The 17,831-nt window shown below is 32.8% G+C and overlaps 1 protein-coding gene and 1 long non-coding RNA gene across 4 annotated transcripts; both read left to right on the plus strand.

Moving 5' to 3' along the window:
- Window positions 1-8,689: 8,689 nt before the first annotated feature.
- Window positions 8,690-13,629, plus strand: Aven (Apoptosis and caspase activation inhibitor). Of its 3 annotated transcripts, none has more exons than XR_012412086.1 (2): window positions 8,690-8,768; window positions 8,829-10,235. XR_012412086.1 is itself a non-coding variant. In XM_073979577.1 (2 exons), exons 1-2 carry the CDS (start codon window positions 8,740-8,742, stop codon window positions 13,429-13,431), a joined length of 852 nt encoding a protein of 283 aa, XP_073835678.1. In that variant the 5' UTR covers window positions 8,693-8,739; the 3' UTR covers window positions 13,432-13,629. The 3 variants fall into 3 exon arrangements, 2 of the variants coding, with proteins under 2 accessions (XP_073835678.1, XP_073835677.1); XM_073979577.1 differs by lacking the exon at window positions 8,829-10,235 and adding an exon at window positions 12,609-13,629 and having other exon boundaries at window positions 8,693-8,768; XM_073979576.1 differs by lacking the exons at window positions 8,690-8,768; window positions 8,829-10,235 and adding exons at window positions 12,285-12,530; window positions 12,609-13,629.
- Window positions 9,724-10,235, plus strand: LOC141400133 (uncharacterized). The gene is made up of 2 exons (XR_012412087.1): window positions 9,724-9,862; window positions 9,981-10,235. It is a non-coding gene; the product is annotated as an uncharacterized lncRNA (long non-coding RNA).
- Window positions 13,630-17,831: the final 4,202 nt, after the last annotated feature.

A 17,831-nucleotide genomic window follows, 5' to 3' on the forward strand; every position in this document is an offset into this window, starting at 1 on the left:
ATAGCATCTTACATCCGTAAAATATCGAAAGAAACACATTCATCATTCCCAGGACGGATTTCTTGGGTTATAAATAACATTTATTTTTTTTTTTGATACGACAAATCGGTATCACGTATGTGTTGGAATACGAAAAAAGTCGTGACCGATTTTTTTAACGACAGCATATAAAAACAAATCAATTTCAAAAGAGTTTTTTTTTTTGGCAATGATTAATGAAATATGTATATTGGAAAATACTCTTGTGCCAGACATTGAAAATAATACATGAAAATATTATCAGCCCTATTCTGAACATTCCCATGGGAACTGTTTCCCATGGGAGCGAAATTTCCCATTCCCACGTTTTCCATATTCTCAACGACGTGGGAACATCAAATCATGGGAATTGAATTTTCGAAATTCGAAATTAGTTACACCAAATTATGATAGCATACTTTTAGGGGGCTGTAATTTTGTTTTTTAATACAAAATGCCTATTTGCATTGAATTCGCGGTTTTTGAATTAGATTAGCAAAAGCACAACTTACTTAATTCAACAACCGTGCATTGATTTATGGATTTTTTAAGTGAATGGAGTCAACGATGTGTGATGTTGTTCTAATAAGCACATTTTCTTCAGATTGTGCGAATTGGTGTAAGCATTTTTTAATTAGTAGGCAAACATAATTTTTATGTAAAAAGTAATAGGAACTTTTTAAGTTTGTAACGAATTTAAAAATTGTATGTTGATACCGAGTAATTTTAGTTAGGGGTTTAACGAGTATATCGCTAGTTTTACTTATTCTTATTTACTTATTTTACTTATTTACTATTTCCTAGAACTAGTATTTTGCATATTTTTAAAAAAATTCAAAAAGATAAGTTCGGATATTTTTCTCGATTATTACATATTTTTGCTTGTTATTACATATCGTCACCATAAAAATCCGAAGACGTATCTCAAAAAAAAAAAATAATAATAATAAAATACGTTTGTGATTGAATCTAGAACTAAAACACATGCCCTTGCAAAATTTCAAGCTTTTACGTTCAAAAATAGCGATCCTATTCAAGAAAAGGCATTTCGGAAAATGGAATAACATTGCAATAATTTGGCATATATGTATGTACGCCTGTGATCTTTGTCGTGTCGTTGAGGAGACTAACACGTTTTCAATAGAACGTTGGTCGTCTGATTTAAAAAACCCGAAAGTTATATTACGAAAATGAATAATAGTTGTAAAGATTGTATATATTATGGTTATTTTCGAATATATATTTTAATAATTATTACCAAAAATTCTTTTGAAATTGATTTGTTTTTACTTGTTGTTCTGCGTTAATAGAATCAACCATGACTCTTTTTCTCGTATTTCAATACATATGGTCTGTTCCAGAACTGCAAAAATCTACTAATTTTTACTACTTTTTTTGTTTTGTTCGATAACATAAAGGAAAATTTTTTATCGGTGTAAAACATGTTAGATTCTTGCAGGTTTTTGTATCATATAAGAATATGCAAAATCCGAAGTCTACTAATGACATATTTTACAGTACATTTTGTATGCTTTTATTAAGCAAACACTTGGCGATTATAAATATTTGCAATAATTTTGTCGTGTAGATGTCTTAAAATATGAAATTTCATAAAAATATGAAATTTCTTGAATTTTTTTTTTTTTTCATACTCCCACACTGTTTGCTGGGGAGATTTTTCCCACAAAAAGACACAAAATTCTCCCACAATTCAAGATAGAGAATGTATACTTTTTTCCCATGGGAACAAATTCCCAATTCGAACTTCATTCATAATGAGGGGAGATGGGAAATGGGAAAAAAACTCCCACAAAATTTTGTTCAGAATACGAAAATGTGGGAATGGGAAAAAATTCCCAACTCCCATGCGTTCAGAATAGGGCTGTATAGCTTTTAGTAGAGAGCGGAGGTGAAGGAGCTCCCTTTCTCCCTTCTTACCCATAAGCTCAAAACATTTTCATGAAAATTTTCATAGTCTGGCACAAGACTATACTAAAATAAATAAAAAGTTCAATACTTTTATTAATTTTCGTATGATAAATTTCCAGGCTGTTTCTGTATGTCAAAACGAAAAAGTGTGCGAATGAAACACGTCCAAACTTTAGTTTTCGAAATATGTTTACCTTTGTTTTTGCTTCAAAACAAAAAACAAATTTGAAAATCACACACGAGTTTGGTAGTATTCTTTCTTTCTTTTGACATACAGAAACTGGCAGTTCGTGTTTTTATCAGATGTCAGATGACTTTCTATTGAAAATCTGTTAGAGTCCTCGTATAAAAAATAAAAAAATAAGCATACAACAACAACTACAAAAACGTCTACGCCAATTAAAAGTTTAAACATGATCTACTAACACTTCTATTAATTTTTGTTACCAAAAGAATTCTTTCAAATTTAATATATTTTTAAGTACGAATTAAAGTGCTGCAAGTGCCGTCTTAAATGAACTGACATTTTTCAAGACTAAGACATTATTGATTCATTCAAGTCATTCGCACAAACTAAGCCGAATGATTCAAATCACAGTTATGAATTAGTTCAAGTGAGTCATTGTGTGATGGCTTGTATAGGCTTGACCACATCGATCACAAGCTTGATTGACTGTAAGTGACAACGTGCCATTTTCAAGATTGTGGTCACTTGTACGAATATTGTGATCATTGTGGTCGCTTGTGCGTTTATTTTGATCATTGTGGTCTCTTGTGCGTTTCATTTTGATCATTGTGGTCGCTTGTGCGGTATATTGTGGTCGCTTGAGCGAATGTTGTGATCATTTGTGTGTGTGTTCTACAATAGAAAGGTTGTGTTTAAGTAGTGAAAATATGGAAAATTTTGAAAATATAAAAGAAAAAATAAGTAGTGGAGAATATACCACAGTTAAAAAAAACTGGAAGAAGTGAAGTCTATAATATTTTTATGTATATTAAAAATGAAAACGGTGAAATTTTTTTAATAATCTACCATTTTTTCTCTCTAGGTTTCAGGGTTTTCAGGAAGGGTTTCTACCGTTTATACAATAAAAAATAATTAAAAAACCTAACAATATTTATATAATAATCAAATATTCTGGAATGCCGGTAATTTGTATTAAAAATTACAGACATTTTTGTGAAGATGTCAATGGATGTATGAGCTTACCACTAAGAGCAGCGATACATAGAGTAAGCCACACATCACATTACACGTGGAAAGTAGGTAACATCATTTCATTCATTTATTGCAGTATTGGCGATGTTTATTTTGACCTCCATAATCATTTTGTTATGCCAAAATAGTTTTAACGTTTACTCGATTATCGAGTTTCTTTTAAATCATTGAGATTTTATGATGTAATGTTATGAGAGGACATTCCTAAGGTAATAAACCACCTGAAAGTAAAAATCCTAATTTTCAAAAAAAAAAAAAAAAAATCGTTTATTGTATCATAATGTCATAAAATTTATGGGAATTTCATTAAGGTTTTTCTTATTTATGTAATCTAATTCACACACGACATTTCATCACTCCAACAGGTAGAACTTTTTGAATTGTTCAAACATTTGTCGTTTACACATATTTTATGACGCACCACTCAGCTGTTGTGTTGAGCAACTTTATCGTGGTGGTTGGTTTGGCTTGGATGGTCTTGAAAATCTCGTTGTGTAGCTTGGATGGTCTTGAAAATTTCGTTGTGTGGCTTGATTGACTCGAACATTTTGTTGTGTGAGTTGATTGACTTGAACATTTCGTTGTGTGGCTTGATTGACTAGAACATTTCGTTGAGTCGGCATAGCTTGATTGGTCTTGAAAATTTCGTTGAGTTGATTTACTTGACTCGTTTGTAGCGTTGACATACAACGACTTATCTTGTTTTTTGGTCCAAGGCTTGAATGGAGAAACAAGTGGCTTGTGCAGATGTTTAGTACGAATACATTCGTAATACCAATCAGTCGTTTCAGCACGTCAACTTGCAATTTAGGATACGACTACGCCAACCGTAATCAGGCTGAATGAACGAAAATAAACCAAGAAAAGAAAAAACAAAACAACACCAGTATCAATTTTCTTATAATAAAAATAAATAATTCCTTTATTATAGAGATATTATATACTAGCATGTGCCCGCTACTTCGTTCACGGAAGTGACACAATTATAAAGAAAATCTCAACATTAATACCCTAATTTTGTCTTCAGCAGCAACCCATATGTTCAACAAACCAAACATTATTGAAATAATTTTTGTTTGAAATTGAAAATCAAAATTTTTACAAATTCATTGGTTGTAATCATTTTTTTTCTAACTGGATTTTATTTATTTATACATTGCGATAGAAGCCTATTGGCCAATTGGCATCGCAACACAGCATGAAACTACAACATTATTTCATATTACAAAATGACTTACAGATAAGAGATAAGACAAAATAGATATATATTACACAATGTAATTTAAAATTATTAAAACAAAAATTGCAAAATGGATTTTAACGAAAGAAAATCTTTTGAGCGACACCTGTTATGTGAAAACAAAATTATTAAAGACGATTTATAGCTTACTTGAAGTTTATAACATTATCACCAACTGCGCCATCTGTTGGAATGGAAAATAACAACCTTCATTGTCTTTCCAATATATATTGGTTTACGATAAAATAAATGCGCCTAGAAGTAAACTACAAAATTTGAAATTGTTTGTGATATTTTACGGTATTAAAAAACTATAGCATTTAATTTGACAAATGTGTTGCCAACTAAGTACATAAGTGAGTAATAAGAGTGAATAATAAGGATTTTTGCTCTTATTTTTTATGGTTCCAGGACGAATTTTGCCAAACCCGGCCTTATCTCGCACATTTGCACCAACATTGACCTACTCGTAAAATTTCAAGCTCCTAGCTTTAGCCATTTTAGCTGGACGTTCACTTCTCTTTAAACAAAAATGGCGCTGAATGGCGCTCTCTTTAGCGTGTAAAAATAGTAACATGATTGCCGGCGTCTGATTGGCTGATACGTCGACTTTGACGTTTGTTCCAGTTTTTTGACGTATTTTCCATTTTTCCGTTCCCGAACTATTTCAAAAAACTTTTGTGTGTTCTCTCTTTTACAAGTTTTACTATAAAAAAGTACGGGAACGAAGCTACAATTTTCCTTTACAATTATTTGATGTTTTGTTGCGCTTTTGTTTTCAAAATACAAAACACACACATATATCGTACGTTCTGTCAAAGTTGAACATTTTCAACTTTAAATATCATACGCTCGACGTACATATTTCGGTACCATTCATAAGAATACCACACACTTTGAGAACACGGACGTATTTAGGCATGGGACTTATGCTTGGTTTACATTTACGAAATCCACTCGATTTCAACTGTCAAATCCATAGGTTAAAAGTCAAATGAAATCCAGATGAGATTTCATTTGACGTTTGAGCTATGGAATTGACAGTTGAAATCGAGTGGATTTCGTAAATGTAAACCAAGCCGGATTTAGCGCATTATCAGGTTTTATTTGCTAAATCCAGCCAAAATCTACCATACAAAAATAAATCCTCCTATTGAGTGGATTTGTTTTAAATCTGGCATAAATCCTCGTATACAACTCCGTTTTTTGCAACATGTTGCTAGAAAATACAAAAAGTTGCAAGCTGGCACAAGAAACAAGGTAGATGCATCGGTGAATTGCTACACTAAAAATAATTTAAAATGTAAAAATTTGTAAACAAGGCGGAAAAATTAAATTTGTTTTGATGTACAAAGTTGATTTTAATCAACAAAGACTAATATTTATGATGTCTAAACGATAAAATAATTCGTTTATATATTTTAGATGGGTAAACTGCGATAAAATAATTCTTTATTTGCTCTTTAGTTAGCATTAGTAGCATGTTCCATGTGTTCTCTGGAGTATAACTTTTGAGATCTAGGTAGATCTAAGATATTATATATATGTGGTGAAAGGTATTAATGTGTACTATCATTTTGTGAAAAAATTAGCTGCGCCTATCTGCGCCTTTTCATAAAAATCTGATTTCAGATGTCGTAATACTTAAAAATATGGACATTTTTATGTTTTGGTTGGCGAACAATCGGAAACCCATTAATGTTACCAATTGGATTTCGGAAAAATTTAATAGACGTATATAATAATAATATATAATTTCAAAGATATCGCAAACTTTGGCTTTTGTGGCGGAATCTTAGCCGATTTTTACTAAATTTGGAACCTTTTTTTATTAACTTATAACAAACCACAGACAAAACCATGAAATTTGAACATATGTATATAGGGGAGCTATTTCTATATCTGAACCGATTTCAATATAACTTGACAAACTTATTTGTAGTCCGAATTTCGTAACATTTTCCAAATTTTATTGTAATTTGATGGAATTTGCATGCTTGGTCAATCATTTTCCTGAAATCGGGCGAACATATATATGGGAGCTATATCCAATTCTGAACCGATTTCAATATGATTGGCCCCATCGTGCATTACATGGATTGAGCTAATCACGTGGAAATGATATCACAAATAAAACAGAAAACATATGAGCTGCGTTCCAGAACTAAAAAGTTTTTACACATTTTGAACATTTTTCCCCGAAATGCGTTCCCGTACACCAAAAAAGTTGCAAAATGTTCACTTCTCTTTTAACAAAGATGGCGCTGAATGGCTTTCTCTTTAGAAACTTTTTACACGACAAAGTTGAGCGAGCAAAAATGTGCAACATGTTTGCCGGCTTCCGATTGGCTGACACACCGACTTTGACATTTGTTCCAGATTTTTTGACGTTTCTGCGATTTTTCCGTTGCCGTACATTTTGGAAAAATGTGTGCGTTGAACTCATTTTTGACAGTTTTCTCTTTTGAACATTTTACCATTAAAAAGGTACTGGAACGAAGCTATGGTTTCAATAGTAGTTTTTGTTTCTTTTTTATTTTCTTGTATTTTTTAATAACAAATTTCTTGATTTGTTGTTATTCAAATATTTGAATACAACAAAATATGGACTCGAGCTGAAATAAACACAAAGATGTAAAATTCTGCAGTCCAACAATGAAAACGCCAACAACAATAATAGGCATCAGCACGGCCTTGTTGATCAATGCGTAATGCAAAAACAACAACTTTCTCGTTGTTTTACCCCCGCTTATTGAAGCAACATTCAAATGTTCGTATTCTTTGCAAAGCAAAGACGACATAAAAACAGTGGTGGATATGAAATTCTTTAGTTCGACTCAAATTGTAGGGTAATCAGCTTTAGGGCCATACAGCAAATTTCTCATTTTGTTTAATTTGCTGGATGGGCTTATTGACCTGTTTATCGATACAGAGTCGGCGGCAAAAGGGAACTGATGAAGTTGTTTGGTGACAACTGAAACTATAGTCTTCCCAACCTCCGCCCGCAACTAATCAATTTCATATCCACTGTAAAACATTTTGTTGTTATTCAAATATTTGAATACAACAAAATATGGACTCGAGCTGAAATAAACACAAAAGCTCTGTTCCTTTACGTGCCTGAGGTTACCATTTCTTACCATTTTTAACCTGCAAAGTGTTCCTTTACTTTAAAAAGCATACAATTTATATGAGACCAGTTCACCACTTTTACCATTTTTTGCCACTGTTACCATTTTTAAAAGTAAAGGAACAGACCAAAAGATGTAAAATTCTGCAGTCCAACAATGAAAACGCCAACAACAATAATAGGCATCAGCACGGCCTTGTTGATCAATGCGTAATGCAAAAACAACAACTTTCTCGTTGTTTTACCCCCGCTTATTGAAGCAACATTCAAATGTTCGTATTCTTTGCAAAGCAAAGACGACATAAAAACAGTGGTGGATATGAAATTCTTTAGTTCGACTCAAATTGTAGGGTAATCAGCTTTAGGACCATACAGCAAATTTCTCATTTTGTTTAATTTGCTGGATGGGCTTATTGACCTGTTTATCGATACAGAGTCGGCGGCAAAAGGGAACTGATGAAGTTGTTTGGTGACAACTGAAACTATAGTCTTCCCAACCTCCGCCCGCAACTAATCAATTTCATATCCACTGTAAAACATTTTGTTGTTATTCAAATATTTGAATACAACAAAATATGGACTCGAGCTGAAATAAACACAAAGATGTAAAATTCTGCAGTCCAACAATGAAAACGCCAACAACAATAATAGGCATCAGCACGGCCTTGTTGATCAATGCGTAATGCAAAAACAACAACTTTCTCGTTGTTTTACCCCCGCTTATTGAAGCAACATTCAAATGTTCGTATTCTTTGCAAAGCAAAGACGACATAAAAACAGTGGTGGATATGAAATTCTTTAGTTCGACTCAAATTGTAGGGTAATCAGCTTTAGGGCCATACAGCAAATTTCTCATTTTGTTTAATTTGCTGGATGGGCTTATTGACCTGTTTATCGATACAGAGTCGGCGGCAAAAGGGAACTGATGAAGTTGTTTGGTGACAACTGAAACTATAGTCTTCCCAACCTCCGCCCGCAACTAATCAATTTCATATCCACTGTAAAACATTTTGTTGTTATTCAAATATTTGAATACAACAAAATATGGACTCGAGCTGAAATAAACACAAAGATGCAAATTAGCAAACTATTAAAGAAGCCAAAATTCCAAAAAAAAATCCAAGGTTTGTTGCAAATACCGCATCTGGCAACACCCCCACAATTAGCAATTTCCTGAAAAATCTCCTAGGAAACCACAATAAAATGGAAGGAAAGGACAATCGATCGAAAGAGTAGGTCTAGTACTGTTTATTGGTTACAAATCTCACAAAAATTCGTATCAATTTTTCTAGCAAACGTCATAAGATGAAAACGTTCTATCTTTCTAACTGGTGTTCTGATAACTCTTCCTTAGCAAGAGGTGCCTACTAGGGCTATTTCGAACAAATCTGCTTCGTCATAACAAAAAAAAAAAAAAAACGACTGAAGTTCCATGATAGCAGTGGAACCATACTCTGCAATTGTCTTATTCCGTATAATTCACAGTGCAATATATTGCAATTTCATTCATAATGTTTTCCATCAGATCCTTGTCTGCAATGATATATTTTTAAGTACATAAATACCCACTTGACACTAAATAAATATAGCACTGACCTGTATCCGCCAATGCCTGACACACAATTTTACACGGCCTTTTGTTCTCTTACACCATCCTTACAGATTGCTAAACTATTCGAAAGTTGCATCCTGTGGATCTATTTATTCGAAGTTCGCACGTACATATTACTCGTGAAGTCTATACCCCCCATACCAAGTGCGGATATTATTCGAAAGTTCGCCACAAAACTTCGAAAGTGATATTATTTTCGAGCAGAATACAAGGGTTTTTTCGATAGTGTAGGCCAAAAATAAAATATTTGGAATTGTTGTCAAATTTTATTTTTTCAAATTAAAATCAGTTTGTAAAAAGTTTCATGTGAATTCGTTTATTTAGTTGAATTAAAAGAATTTGGTTTATTTATAAGTTGTGTAAATAACAATCGCGAAATTTTATTGTGCTATATGTTTTTTATAAAAGAAAAGTTGAAAATATTTTTGTGAAACTTGTAATCGAAAGCCTAGGAGCTGAGCAAATATACCAGATGAAGGGACTTTTGAATAAGATGAGAAAATTATGCCCCTGGAAGAAGTGGATACATATTGCATGAAGAATCCATTGAAGGTGAGACTCCTGACGTTGAAGAACGTTTGACGCGTGTTTACGTCCCTGGAAGAAGTGGACACATAGTGTCAGAAGATTCAATCGATGTCGAAAATATTCTCCGATTACCTGGCCTAAAAGGTTTCTTGGCGTGTGAACAGCAACTAAAAACTGCAATTCGGAGTATGTATATTTATATTAAGTCTATTTTAAATATTAATTTTTGACATATATCTTTTCTCTCGTTTTAAATATACCCGGGTGACATGGTGGCTGACCTGGGATTTTCCCTGGATGACAGAGTTGTAAAACGCTCATGACAGGGTTGTAAAAGCCGCGAAATGACATATGAAAAGCAAAAGTTCGATGAATCTAAAAATAAAAATGAAGAAATTTATATCTATATAGTCTTAGTTTTCCCGCCATTTAATGCTTTGAATTAATTGTTATGTTTTCTGTTTATTTTGCAATTCTTGCATAGAATTATATTATTTTTAGTTTTTGCAATACACTTTCCTAACTCAATAAAAATATAGGTATTGAAATTTACCTAAAATACCCTTTAATTATTGGGGAACGAATGGAAAATGAAACACCAAAACTATCGATAATAATAACATTAAAGAGCTTCTAGCGATATCTAAAATGAATCGTTAAAGTATCGCTAAATTATATGTTTCCGTAATGTTTTTGATTCGAAAATAATATTATTATCGATACTTCGAAAACGAAAGTTTTACTGCCACAAACAGAGCGACCAGTGAATCGTTTTTGATTCGTTTTCGTGTGTCGTTCTCGAACAAAATATCCGCAAAACTATCGCAAAACATTCGAAAACGATATCGTTTGCGATAGCAATGGTATGGGGGGGGGTAACTTCAAAAATATGTGTTTAATGTTTGTTTATCAAAAAGTAAAAAAAATATATATAAATATTAATTGACAATTAACGAAAAGAAAAACTTCATAAACTTCATATTGTATTTGACACTAGTATTACTAGCTGGGACTTGCTTTTACCTGTAACGCGCCCCATACACTATCAAATTTTGATGTCAACATTTGTAGTAGTACGTGTACATTTTTCAAAATATGAGAATGTGTGTGTATTTTATGGATTGAGGAAAATCAAAATAGTTTTGATTTTCAAAATGAAACCTCATCAATCCAATGAATATAGTTTATTTTCAAAATTGTCAAAAAGAAATTTTGAAAAAAGAAAACATTGTGTTTGGAAAGAAATAAAAAATTTAAGTTCATTCGTTTTTTAGAGGAAAATTTGAAGATTTCGGTTGCAGATTGAAGGCTGATTGAATGATTTGCTACACACTTATCAAGCACACACGTACAGAAGGAGTTCATCGGATGGACAAGCCAATTTGATAGTGTATGCCATGCTTAATAATTGTACCATGCAAGGTACATTTATAGAAGGTATGTGCATGAATTACAACAACTAACAAATTTACAAAAACAACATTGTTGGTATTGAAAATTAATTGTCAAAGAAAATATTGAATAATAGGGTCGTTCCAAAAATTTTCTCAGGAAAAACAAAAAAACATTTTGAAAATCCTCCAAAATAGAACAAATTTGAATGACAATGTAAATATAAAGCATTCAGAACTGTCGTACGTCATTTTTATTACACGTTTAGGAAGAAAAACAGTATTTTATGGCAGCAAATTTCGAAGTTTCAAATTTCATGAGTAGACTCTATTACATTTTGAAAACTAAATTTACAAAAAAAGTAAGAACACAGCTGATTGTCACTTCTACCTTGTATAAATGTACCTTGGTACCATGGGGAAAAACAAAGACATAGAACTGTAAAGATTGGACATAGTGCATAATGCAGTTCAATTTACTATTATACCATAGATGGGGTTTGTGTATAACAGACAACTAACAGAACACGACGGCAACAAAAACAAGTATAACATAATTTTATGTCACCATATTGGAACATAACATTATGTTAGACCTCCAGCGCCATCTGCCGATGTATAGTAGCAATGGAAATGTCCCATCTTATTATCTTTTATGTCTTTGGGAAAAACAAAGACATAAAATATAACAAGATGGGACATTTACATTGCTACTATACATCGGCAGATGGTGCTGGAGGTCTAACATAATGTTATGTTCCAATATGGTGACATAAAATTATGTTATACTTGTTTTTGTTGCCGTCGTGTTCTGTTAGTTGTATGTTATACACAAATACCCTCTATGGTTTAATAGCAAAATTGAACTGCATTATGCACTATGTCCAATCTTTACAGTTCTATGTCTTTGGAAAAACAAAGACATAAAATATAACAAGATGGGACATTTGCATTGCCACTATACATCGGCAGATGGTGCTGGAGGTCTAACATAATGTTATGTTCCAATATGGTGACATAAAACTATGTTATACTTGTTTTTGTTGACGTCCTGTTCTGTTAGTTGTATGTTATACACAAACACCCTCTATGGTTTAATAGCAAAATTGAACTGCATTATGCACTATGTCCAATCTTTACAGTTCTATGTCTTTGGGAAAAACAAGCATTCACGTGGAGATGATATCACGTGGATTGAGCTAATCACGTGGAAATGATATCACAAAAAAAACATAAAACAAAAAACATATGGTTTTTGTTTTTTTAATTTTATATTTTTTTTATAACATATTTTTGGATCAAATTGGAAACTATTAAAGAAGCCAAAATTCCAAAAAAAATCCAAGGTTTACGTTTGTTGCAAATACCCCCGCATCTGGCAACACCACCACAATTAGCAATTTCCTGAAAAATCTCCAAGGAAACCACAATAAAATGGAAGGAAAGGACAATCGATCGAAAGAGTAGGTCTAGTACTATCTATTGGTATCTATTGGTTACAATTCTCACAAAAATTCGAAAATTCGTATAAATTTTTCTAGCAAACGTCATAAGATGAAGACTTTCTATCGCAACAAAAGTAAATATTGCAAAACTTCGTCCAGCTCAGAGAAACAGGAACCGATCAGAGGATACGTGGATGTAGTGGACTCCAGTGATGAACGATTTATGGATCGAAATGAGTGGGTTAAAGGTCGTGGGCAAAGAGTAACAACGCAAATGGAATATGTCAATATGGACATGAATCTGGAAGATGAAGAAAATGAACAAATGAGAGCTGGTGATTTCCATTTAATGTCTCAAATGCCTTTGTCTGTTGGTGGCCATTTTAAGTTCTCTTCGGAAAAGCAGTGGGAGCAGGCAGAGAATGAAGCCTTTCTCGATAACACTGAAGCGAGTGAATATTTTACACTAAATTTAAAGCTAATCAATGTGGGCCTTCAAACTATTCCCTTCTATAAACGTATGGATTTTTCATCATCAATGTTTACCAATGAACAGCTAGTAGGCATGGAAAAGACTGCCGAATTGGCAGAGAAGACTTATCAGAATGTCTTAAAGGAACATATTGATAATCCACGTATCCAAATTAGCTCTGCTAGCCGTAAAACAAATTCAGCAAAGAGTCAAAAATCTCAATCTTCTAATGCCAAGAAAGCGGCTGAGGCACCCGATGAACTGGATGAGTTATTAAATATGACTACGGATCAAATGTCAAAGGCCAGCATTCAGTCTGGACGAAATACACCAGCAATTAGTGCACCTGCCACACCCGGAACACTCGGAAATGCTACTACACGTCCACCATCTGGAGACAATAAGGATGATATACAACAGTGGTTGGATAATGTTTTAGAAGAATAAATTGGATACTAAAACTTGAAATTGTATGTTCGTTGGAAATACCTACATACATATGTATGTATTTTATAATATATTTATAATGGCACCTCAAGGAAAGCTCAAGCTTAAGATAACATATTTATTTTGTTATGTCCCGTTTATATTGCAATGCTTAGCGAAGAAATAAACAATATATGTGAAGAAAATAAGAAGATAAAATCTGAAATTTAATTAATTTTAATTTAAAACACTTGGGATTTAAAAGGAACAAGTCCAGTTTAGGTCTCTGTATCATATGGCCCTTGGGGTTCTGAGTATAACGATATAAACGTTGTCTTGCACAAGTCCATACATCCGGAGATATGGGCCTTCAAGGTTCCGTAAATACCAATGTTATCTCTCATATTTTTACAGCCGACCATGACAATATGGGTATCATAGGATATCACGATTCACCAGACTGATGCGGGGCTCATTTTGAAATCAAAACAGTTTTGATTTTTATCAGTCTTGAAAAACTCACACATTTACTCTGTTCCAGAACCTGCAAGAAGCTACTATTTTTTACTACGATAACATTTTTTCCTTTATGTTATCGGAAAAAATAGTAAAAATTAGTAGATTCTTGCAGTACTGGAACAGACCAATACATTCTCAAATGTTCAATAACCCAGCCAGCATTTTTTTTTTTGAAAATTTTAGTCAAATTCGAGTCTTTTTTGATCCGACTGCACGATTAAAAAGCTGGAATATGAGCTCATTTTCTGATCATAAATGACTCCTTTGTCGGTAGGAAAACATAACCTCAGGCGACTCTTCTAAGCAAATCACAAATGAGTCTTCCTTTGCATTAGTTTCGAGTCATTTTTGCCCATTTTCTGATTGTATATAAAGTCTTTTTCGAGTCGTATTTTAATCATTTATTGGTGATTTGTTGATTAATTTGGGACTCTTTTTCGAGTCTTTTTTGAGTCATGTATATTATCGTTTATGAGTCTTTAGGGAGTCATTTATAAGTCATTTTATTAGACGAAAACATTAAAAGAATTTTCTTTTTTTATTGTTCTTTTTTTTGTTCTTTCCTTTGTGTTGTCTTTTCTGCTTTGCTATGACTTTTAATTATCCCCTTTACCTGTAGTGGAATTCTGTAACTCATTTTTCGAGTTACCGACAAATATCGCTAAAATTAAAATGTTTATAATTTCGGTAATTAACGAAATTTTTCGGTAAGTTAACAACCAAAATAAAGCTGCTGCTAAATTCTACCGATAGCAACAGTGCTGTCAACTTTTATTGATACTTTTCATTCATAATTTTGCGTTTTAATGTTACCGATTTTTGTCGGTAACTCAAAAAATGAGTCACAGAATTCCACTACAGAGTTGCTCTGTTCCAGAACCTGCAAAAAGCTACTATTTTTTACTACGATAACATTTTTTGCTTTCTGTTATCGGAATGAATAGTGAACATGTGTTGTGTTCATGATACAATAAGAAGGTAGCATTATCAGCCCAGCTGATGGTAACATAATGTGTCAATTGCATTGAATTTATGTCAAATTTTGACATCTTATCAGGGACGTACGCAGGATTTCATTTCGGGGGGGGCCCAGCTTGACCAAAAATCATGAAAATTAAAAATGTTATGTATCGTTACGTAAAGCTATTTTAAAGGGGTTTTTGATGACTTTATTCACGAGGGACACTAAAAACCTTCTGGACTAGGCAACACGTAGTGTCGGCAGGCGTCATTTGAAATTTTTTTGGAAAATTTGTCAGTTTTTAGCCTCAGGATACTATGGACAGTTTGACATACGACCATGTGTTGTGTTGTTGAGGCTATTAGCATAAGTTTTTAAAATATCGTCACTAATATGGATTTTGGAAATCCTTCTGGTGAAAGAACTTCCATGCAAAAAGTGCGAATATGTCGAATAGATATATACAGTGTTTGGAGGATGTAAACAGTTTGACCCGAACATAACACCGTTTCTTCTTTAAAGTGCATATATTACACACTAATTTCAGTGCCATTAAAAAAGTTTTGTATTATTGTTAGAAAATAATATTCTTTTATTGCTTAAAAACACGAAAGCTTTACTATTTTACCAGAAGCGATAGAGTCAATGAAAGCCAACTAAACATTCAGAAAGTTACATTAAAAAAAAATATCAGGAGCTGGGCGATGCAATCTACGACTCATAGACTGCGAATCCAACTCGTAGTACTGTTTGAGGCTTCACAAAAACATGATCGAAGAAAAACCTTTAAAACAAACTCGGCAACCTTTTAGCTATATCCTGAAAAGATAGTTGAGTCAAAAAACTCCATCTGATACATCAATGGTTTCCAACAACCAATCAAGAAAAAGTAGCAGTCGGGTTTGTCTACATACATAGACATATAGAATACGGACTACATAGCCAATTTTTGTTCTGTAAATTGTAAAGCCAGGAAGTTTCCGAATTTCGTCTCCATTTTTGAACGTATAAATTTTCCGACAATAACTTCGAAATATTTCGGGTGTACAACTTCTCTATTATTGGCGTTACCCAGCAAAATCTATTTGAAGTTGTTCTATGTGAAGTAGTGATTGAATAGCTTTTTTAGAAGCAGTCTACGCAGAGTCATTAAAAATGCATTCCGTTCTTCACATTTTGACAATGTCGGATTTGAATCCATTTCATAAAATTTTCACATTTTAGCAATGTTTACATTTATAATAACTTTTTGCAAAGAAAATTCTCAAGAATACAAGAAGCGATGTATATATCATGGTATTTTAATTACTCAGCAAAATGCTTGTATCCAAAAAGATAATCATAGGTGCAAGAAATATCAGACTGCATATTTGTTTGTAGCCAAAAAAATGGTTAAATTATGAGTGCAAGTAACTATGTCTTTTTAAGTGAAAGAAGTCATGATTTTTACAAGGGCATGGTGCAGCTAGGATGAAATCAATTTTAGATGTTTATCACTTATTTTGCATGATTCTATGCAAGAAGCGTTTTAAGATGTTTTTGGGTATTTTTAAGTAATAAAAGCTAACTTTTTAGAATAAAATTATTTGATTTTTAGTTGCACTCAGTCGCTTTTTAAAATGATTTATTTGAGATATTTCATTGTTTTATATTCATTATATTTCAATTTCATTAAGACTACACGGTGCGCCTTAACTAATTTTAAATGAATGGTGCTTACACCTGTGAAGTTTTTGCAGATTCTGAAACTACAATGCTCATAGATGAGAAATATCTAGAAACAAAAAAAATCGCCGGAGGGATTTTCGAATAAATCGCGATTTAAGTTCACATTTTTAGGGGTTCTTTATGTTATCATGGTTTTGCTTGGAAACCGCGAATCCTATGTAAATGGGTCTAAGGAAAATGTTATAGCTGTGAAAATTCTCCACAAGATTGCTCTTAATGATATTTTTGTAGGCTTTACCGTTTTTGAGATATAGAAGTTCAAATTGAGACAATGCACTGACCGTATCGACTCCTTATAAAACAATATCATGCTCAGTGCGCCTTATCTTACTTTTGATGAAAACCGCTTACACATGAGAAGATTTCGCGGATTCTGAAACAGTAATGTTCATAGATAAGAAAAATAAAGAAAACAGAAAAAATCGCCGGAGGGATTTTTAAATAAATCGCGATCAATATTCACAATTTTAGGGTTTTTTAGGTTTTCACGATTTTGCTTGGAAACCACAAATCGTATCGAAATGAGTCTAAAGAAAATGTTGTAGCTGTGAAAATTCTCTACAAGATTGGATGATTTATTTTTTCCTAGGTTGTACCATTTTTAAGATATATAAGTTTAATTTGGGAAATTGCAGTAATGACATTGTTTTATAAGGAGACGATATATATCATAAGAGAAAATATCATAAGAGAACAAGAATTTTCACAGCTACAACATTTTCTTTAGTTCCATTTGGATAGGGCTTGTGGTTTTCAGCAAAACGGTCAAAACCTGAAATACCCTAAAAATGCGTTTTCTTATTTTTTTTTCGTCTATGAACCCAGGTGTAAGCTTCATTCGTTTAAAGTTGTTTCAAGAGCACCGTGATATACAATACAAATAACAGCTGATTTTAATACAATCCCAGCCAGCATTTTTTGAAAATTTTAATCAAATTCGAGTCTTTTTTGATCCGACTGCACGACTAAAAAGCTGGAATATGAGCTCATTTTCTGATCATAAATGACTCCTTTGTCGGTAGGAAAACATAACCTCAGGCGACTCGTCTAAGGAAATCACAAATGAGTCTTCCTCTGCATTATTTTCGAGTCATTTTTGCCCATTTTCTGATGGTATATAAAGTCTTTTTCGAGTCGTATTTCAATCATTTATTGGTGATTTGTTGATTAATTTGGGACTCTTTTTCGAGTTTTTTTAGAGTCATGTTCATAT

The sequence above is a fragment of the Musca autumnalis genome, unplaced genomic scaffold, assembly GCF_047663935.1.
Source record: "Musca autumnalis isolate F117 unplaced genomic scaffold, ASM4766393v1 scaffold_3, whole genome shotgun sequence".
Taxonomy (NCBI): domain Eukaryota; kingdom Metazoa; phylum Arthropoda; class Insecta; order Diptera; family Muscidae; genus Musca; species Musca autumnalis.